The 7,354-nt window shown below is 42.5% G+C and overlaps 1 protein-coding gene across 1 annotated transcript; it reads right to left on the bottom strand.

The window, feature by feature from the left end:
* Nucleotides 1-2,083: 2,083 nt before the first annotated feature.
* LOC118798252 (serine protease 23-like) lies at nt 2,084-6,744 on the bottom strand. Its single transcript, XM_036557653.1, has 2 exons — nt 6,483-6,744; nt 2,084-4,506 (listed from the first exon to the last, which is right to left on the bottom strand). Exon 2 carries the CDS (start codon nt 4,491-4,493, stop codon nt 3,354-3,356), a length of 1,140 nt encoding a protein of 379 aa, XP_036413546.1. The 5' UTR covers nt 4,494-4,506; nt 6,483-6,744; the 3' UTR covers nt 2,084-3,353.
* Nucleotides 6,745-7,354: the final 610 nt, after the last annotated feature.

The raw sequence follows: 7,354 nt of genomic DNA on the forward strand, positions 1-7,354 counted from the left end.
CTTCAGGTCAGTCGCTGTAGCCTTTTGAAGCTTAAGCTGATGCGACTTTATTTCCTGTTTATTCATGCCTATCTCTGTGCCAAATCCCAGGATGCTATGGGAGCCTTCCTTGGTTATCATGTTCAATGTTCTTAGTGGGCGTGGCCACACAGATGCTGGGTGGGGCCCATGGTCTGTCGAGCTTGCAGTATTTTGACACAATGCAACATTATTTCAAAATGCCATGGCATTCAGAATAAACAAAAATGGTTGAACTTCTCTCTTTGTCTCACTGTGTTTGTGCGTATGCATTAACACGTAAACCACAAGGTCATTTTTTTTTGCCAGACAATGCATACCAGACGTGCAAATTGTAGTCACAAGATAAAGACTTTTCTTCTCCATAAACAGAGGTCATGCTGGGTCTCCTCTACAAGTTGTTTTAAATAGCAATTAGGAGTTTTACACAGCTTGATATATAAATATCATACAAATAGAACTAAAATATGTACAGTACATGTTCCAGGTGATAATTTGTTTTTTTAATTTTTACTTTCTTGTCTAAAACTTTACTTAATAACAGTGCTAATCTTATTCAGGTATAGATTACTCCAGTTTCATGAGATAGCTTATGTACATTCTAGCCCTCTCTTCTACTAACTTGGTGCACGTTTCCGGCACAGTCCATGCCTATTCCAAATTGGAATTGCGGCCTGGTGACTTTGCTGGTCAGTCAAGCTGTCCCAGTGTGTCATCATGCAGAGGTCCCACATGCCCTGGGAAACCTATAAAACCTCAAAATTTAGATACTAGTTTTCCAGTCAAAGAAAAACACCTGGAAAATGAGGAAGAAAGGTTGAAATAGTCCTAGAATGTGTAAAGTGAGGGTCATTATCTAGATCCTGTCACTCAGCACCTTCAGTCTACAGAAATATTAACTTTACCTTAACAAACTTTATTTTACTTTATCAGGAGAATCATATGGAGAGAGAATATGCAAAAGGAATTTTGCAAAGGACACATTGAAAAAGTAAAGTTGGAATTCTGCAGATTAGGGGAATTCAGTTTTGAATTTACACTGCTGAAAAAAAACGCAACACTGACCAGACTGAATGCCATGCTGGTCTAAGCTGGTTTATGCTGGTCAGGGGCTGGTTAACTGGTCAACCACATACTAGCATCCAAAACAAAATATGCTGGTTTTGCTGGTGATGAGCTGTGCTGTTTTTTTCTGATAGTGTAGGTGTCAAATTGTTCTCATATATTGCTCTTATATTTTCATACAGTCCTTGAAAGCTGAACTACTGTACCCTGTGTGAGAGACCCTTTCACAATCGTTTAAGCTGGCCACAGTTATTTTGCAATAACAATCATTTATGTCACAAAAAACAGATTGCGAGTGCCTTTTCATCAGTTAGGCAAAAACACATTGTGAGTGTCATGAACCTTGCGAAAACAAGAAGTTTTGAGTTTTGAATGGTGCTGTAGAGGGCAGTAGTGAGTAATGTTTGTTTAAAGAGCTGGAGTTGTGTCTGTCGTCAGGGGCACTTGGGTATGGACAGTTAGGAAACAAGACAGCTTTGCAGAGTGTAGTAGACCAGCATCTTGGTCAGTCAGTAAGGGCTTGTTAAGGGTTGTATTGTTGACTTAGATGTTAAAGATCCAAGTCTAAATTATGGAAAATGTTCTGTGAAAGTCCTGGAAAATGGCCTTACTGAAATCAGGGAACCCTGATCATCTCTGTTGAATCAGTCATATATATATATATATATATATATATATATATATATATATATATATATATATATATATATATATATATATATATATATATACACACATCCTACAGCTGTCAGCCTGGAATGTGGGAGTGTCCATGTGTTCTGCTTGGAAATGAAGGAGTGGGCTAAAATGGACAGAAACAAGAGAGACTGTTGTAATCCTTACCTGAACAGGACAGGGGCTGTCACCGAGCCAACTGAATGCTTACCAAAGTATTAAAGAAGAAATGATGCATTTTAAGATCTTTTTTTAATGTTGGTCTGTACTTTTCTAAGAAAATATCCGATGTGATTTTGAGTTACAGAGAATCAGAGAAAAGATGCCTCTTTCAAAAGCATTTAATATATTTATGTAGTACATTGTAAATTGTCATCATGATCCAATGTTGGTAATGACTTTAATGAACATAGCAATATGATTTCAAAGTGCTTTGGGAACAGACATTTGCATATAAAAGTTCACTTGCTCAAGTCTATATCACATCTATATACTTAAATACTAGTTTTATTCTTGACATTATTTTGCCCTTACTTAATTTAAAAAAAGCTCTCTTATCAGTGTAAAAGGGCAGCGCCACCAACATTATTATATCGGAACCCGTGGCGACCACATCATGAACTGTTTTTGACCACTAGGGGTCGCTACACTCAAAAAAATGAAGGTACCACAAAGGGTTCTTTGAGAGATTCCATTGAAAAAAAAACTTTTTTAAAGAGATTTGTGAGCTTGAAGAACATTGCATAGCTTCAAAGAACCTCCCCATAATTAAAGGATTCTTTATACTTTTCTTTACACGTTATACATGGTTCTCAAAGCAGTCCTCAGGGACCCCCCAGACAGTCCACATTTACACAGGCATAGAATGAAAATGGGGGGCACTGAGGGCAAGTTTGAGTACCTCTGTTCTAAGAACCATTCATTGAAAAGGTTCTTTATGGAACCAAAAATTACTGTTCTTTGATTTTGGCACCTTATTTTTAAGAGTGTGGCAGAATACAAACAGATGCCACAACACATGAAGACATTCTGTACAGTAGTTAAAGACCTATGCATGTTTGTTTCACTCGCATATATAGTAATTAAAAAGCACCTTTGGTTAACTGCAGTACATTCTTTCACAACAAAAAGTAGAACATTTACAAAGGCTTAGTGCCTTCACAACTGCTTCAGTGCCTTCTACAGAAAAAGTCCACAGACATTAATAACCGGATTTGGTGCTGATAGAGTCTTTCTGTTGTTTACAGACGCCTTTCGCAAACATCTCTTTATTTTTGCTGTTTGGCTACAATTAACCACAGCTTGTTGGCCTTGCAAAAGTATAGAATGAATCCTAGCTGGATCTGGACCATGGTGACTTCAATCTAAATAAGACAGTGCAAATGTTTTTGTTTGGTTAAGTAAAGTAACAGGAGATCAGCTTCTAGAAATCAGCCTGACGTCTGAATATGTACAGTATGTGTGAATGGGTTTTTCTACTCCTTTCTCAGTGCTTACATGCCAGTGTTGCATGAATTCTTAGATGTTTATATTGTTGTTTGAATAATGCGCAGACTGGATCTGTACTTGAAGCGAGAGTATTGTTTAGCATTAGTTTAGCCTTCTCTGCAGTCAAGATAATTCCCTTCGATCCAGTAGCAGATCTGGGCATATTTGAGGGGAGTGATGCGCACTGCCACATTAAATTCCTGGGGGGCGCCATTGAGATCTACCCACTGGTGTCCCGAGAAGACACCAATCACCTTCCGCTCCCAGCGGCGACGTTTGCGATCCCACATGCGGGCGTAGACGCCAGAGCCACTAGCGCCAGGCTGGGCGTCGCAGTGCTGATACAGAAGGTCATAGGTTTCATCTCCGACCTTGCAGAAGCGGTAGACCAGCTGGCCAGGTCGGTCATTGTCAAAGCCGGAGAACTGCACCCGCCGACCAGGTAGCTGTTTGGCAGAAGGGCTGACTCCCAGCTTCATGTGCCTGCGCTTATGAGCTTTCTTGAGCTCCAGAAGGGCATAATCGTAGTCCATACCGATGTCGTTAGCATTGCCCTTTATCCAGCCTTTGGGGACATGGGTCCGCTTGGCTCGGATCCACTGGAACTTCATCTTCTCTGGGGGTGGAGTTTTCGATGCGTTGGTGCCATTGTTGAGTGGTGGATCCTTTTGTCGTGGCTTAAGGAAACCGACTCTTAGCCTCTGGGCGCCCTTTACATAGTTTTTCCCATCGTGGACACAGTGGGCTGCAGTGAGGACATGCTTGTCGCCTACTAGCGTGCCCGAGCAGCCAGTAGACAGCTTCACGGCCGTGGAGAAGGGGTAGTTCAACAGGAAGTCCCGACCTATGATACTGAAGCGACCGTCGTGCCCGAATATCTGGCGCTTGGCCCTGGAGCGACCCTGCTCAATGGCAGGACTCTTGTTGAGCGAGTTGAGGTCAAACCCATAGATTCCCACGACTGTCTCAGTCAGCTGGCCGTTGGAGTGGAGAGTCTCATAGGACAGGAAGTGCCGCAGGTCCCAGTAGCTGGGGGTTGGGGCTTTCTTATGACACTCTGGACCGCAGGAAGAGGTCACCTCCAGCTGAGCTGGGCCGAGAAAGTGAGGGGTTGGCTGCTCCTCAATCTGCTGGGGAAGGACTACCGGCACGCGCTGCAGGGGCCACAGAGGCTTCTCGGGGAAGCCTTGCCGAGCACACAGCAGCAGAAGCAATGGGAGCAGGATGGGGTGGAACTGGGATGCCATAGCGGTAGCACACCTACGGGTGGTCAGGAGGCAAACAGGAACAAAAAAATGAGCTTTTGTTCCGAGAAGTGCACCCCTAATTACCAAATGCTGTCTCATTTTCCTGTTTACATTATCACTTCACTACAGTTCAAACAACTATGAAAGCCAGAGTTCTTTGGCCTCTTTGTCTGCATTCAGAAGACCCACTGTCATTTAATCTCAGTTTCAAAGCTGGATCTTGGACAGCGCCTTGTGGGACATTAAAACCACTTTTCTGGTCTTGATCCCCTGCCTGGCTCGACTCCCACTGCTGCTATTTCGTATTTATCTAGGGTAATCAGGCAAACCAAAGAGAATGGCAAACACTGTCAATGTCTGCGGTTGCGTGTTAAGGCTGCTAAAATATGGGGCTGACTGACCATTGCGGTATTTATAGCCACTGGGCTTGTGGGACACAGGGGACCAGCAGTCTTTGGAATTTTGAGCTGCGGTGGAATTTCATCACTTATACATTTCTGTTGCATTCAGGCAGAAGCAACACCAACAAACAACTAAATAATACTAATAAAATCTTGATGATGTGCCAAATAGAGGCCCTGGGTCAAGCCCCCTGACTGCACGGCGCCACATGGAGGCTGGAAATGTTTTACTGGTGTGGGGGCCTGGAAACTGCATATTTTACACCTACTCTTAGTATGAGCCACCGTGACAGTGTCTCTGGACTGTCCCCGTCTTATTAGAGTGGTCTATTTTCAGCGGTTTAATAGGGGTGTTTCAACACCACTGGATTAAGGCCACAATCTGGGACTGTAGAACAAATATGTGACTGTACTGAATTTCCAAAAACACTGAAGGTATGCGCCGGAGGAATGCTGCTCTCCCAAAATTCATTATCGATAGAGCTCTGAATGTGAGCCCAGGCAGTGGCACAATAAAGGTCTTAACTATTTTTTTATATTCGCACTAAAGTACCACAGTTTTAATGACTTCATAAAAATCCTTGATTCTAGCTTTCATGTTTTCTTATCAGACTGATTTAACAAAGTAAAAAAAAAAAATTCTATTGTTTGGTCTTCAACAAACATATATAGAAGCCTGGTTTGTTCAAAAAGAACAAGGGCGTCTCAATCTGTCGGATTATATGCTATATTTCTTTGTAATACTAACGCTAAAACACCCTGCAGTGGGTCCCCTCCTGATAAAACAGAACATGCTCTGTACATAGTGATAATCAAGTATTTGCCTGTGTCCACAGTACTCTGCGAACACAACCTCACAGCTCACTGAATAATATAATTCCAGACAGATGGAGATTGTCATGGTGTACAGAGTTAAATCAATGGAATTGACTGACCACCTCAAAAGGACAATGGAAACTGATTAAATCTGCTGATTAAAAGCCAAATCCCAGAAGAAACTTCACTTGACTGTTCCTATCCGGAAATACATTAACCACAAGCTATACTGCTAAAGGAAATCTAGGGATGCACAATGATATCGGAATCACATCGGTATCATCATACTGTTTTAAAAATGATCAGCACTGGATTGATGTTCAGATTTGACCAATATTTCAAACAGGTTGTTGAAATGTGATTGCATATTTACTGAACTCAGGAACGTTACTACGTTACTGAAATGTCTGTATTTTGCTCTTCTTAATGCATTTGTTACACACTAGAATTAAATAGACACTGTTGGAACAAAACATGCATCTTCAAATAATGAACTTTGCAAGAGAAGGAAAAAAACATTCTGAACTTAGAATGGAGTTGCAACAAGATTTTTTTCCAAGCAGTTTTTGACCATTTCTATGCATATAATGCTAACCCATGTGGATTTAGTCCCAATTGCAACATTTTATAAATATTTTTGCATCAGCATTCTCAGATATCATCAGCCTACAATCCCCATATCAGTACTTTCTCTAAAGAAAACCAAATGCTCTTCACACACACTAAATCACGGAAAAGTTAACGTAAAGAGTACATTAAGTAACTTTTTCACCTGTACCGGAGAACCTGGGGCTGGGCAGGTGGCACTGAGGTGGATCTTCTGAACAGAAACTCCTGAGAACCACTTTTACTTTAAAGAGAAGAGCAGGAGGATAGAAACTTGAGGCTATGTTCTCTCCCTCCTTCCTCGGGTCTCATCCCGTCGAATGTCCCCATAGAAGCTTCCCGAAAAAAGGCGAACCGCGAGTCCATCAGTGTCCTGAGCGGAGCAGAAGGTGGACTAGCGAGCTCCTCACCAGCTACATCTCTGAGCCTCCGCGCGACCACGTGACTATAGAACGCACCCGTATTCCGACAAGCTCCGCCCTTAATCATTAGCACTGGCGAGCACATTAGCGGCGCCTCGGGTAATTTGCATATTGTGCCAGGATTGGCTAGCAGCATCCAGTGGCCTACGCTACGAGTGGCTGATATTCGCAAGCCGTACGCCTTCATTTGCATACTGCGCTAGGATTGGCTAATAATTCATACAAGCAGGCGCGCAGAGCTGCTTGACGTTTTGTTCACGTTGGCTTCGCAGCGCGTGCGTTCAACTTTGGTAAGTTAAGGGAGGTAAAACAAGATGTCACTGCAGATTCTTCACATTAGAGCCAAGTGAACGTACAGTTGTGGCTGATTCGAGCACTTCCACAGTTTGGTGAGTGATTTACGAGTCTACTGCTGCCAGTTTCCCACGGCCACAAATTTTAGGACTCCATATTTAGGTCTACGTCTGGTGTCCAGGGATCAAAGGCTCGTAAAAATGTCCTGACAGACGCAGCTTTAGGACTTCGGGGATTTTTCAAGAGCCCGAAGCAGTTCTGAGTTTGGTGCTTTGGGGAAAAAATGTAAATAGACAGAACACAAAAGCCCTCTGCATCAGAA

Source organism: Colossoma macropomum, unplaced genomic scaffold (assembly GCF_904425465.1).
Source record: "Colossoma macropomum unplaced genomic scaffold, Colossoma_macropomum, whole genome shotgun sequence".
NCBI classification, from domain to species: domain Eukaryota; kingdom Metazoa; phylum Chordata; class Actinopteri; order Characiformes; family Serrasalmidae; genus Colossoma; species Colossoma macropomum.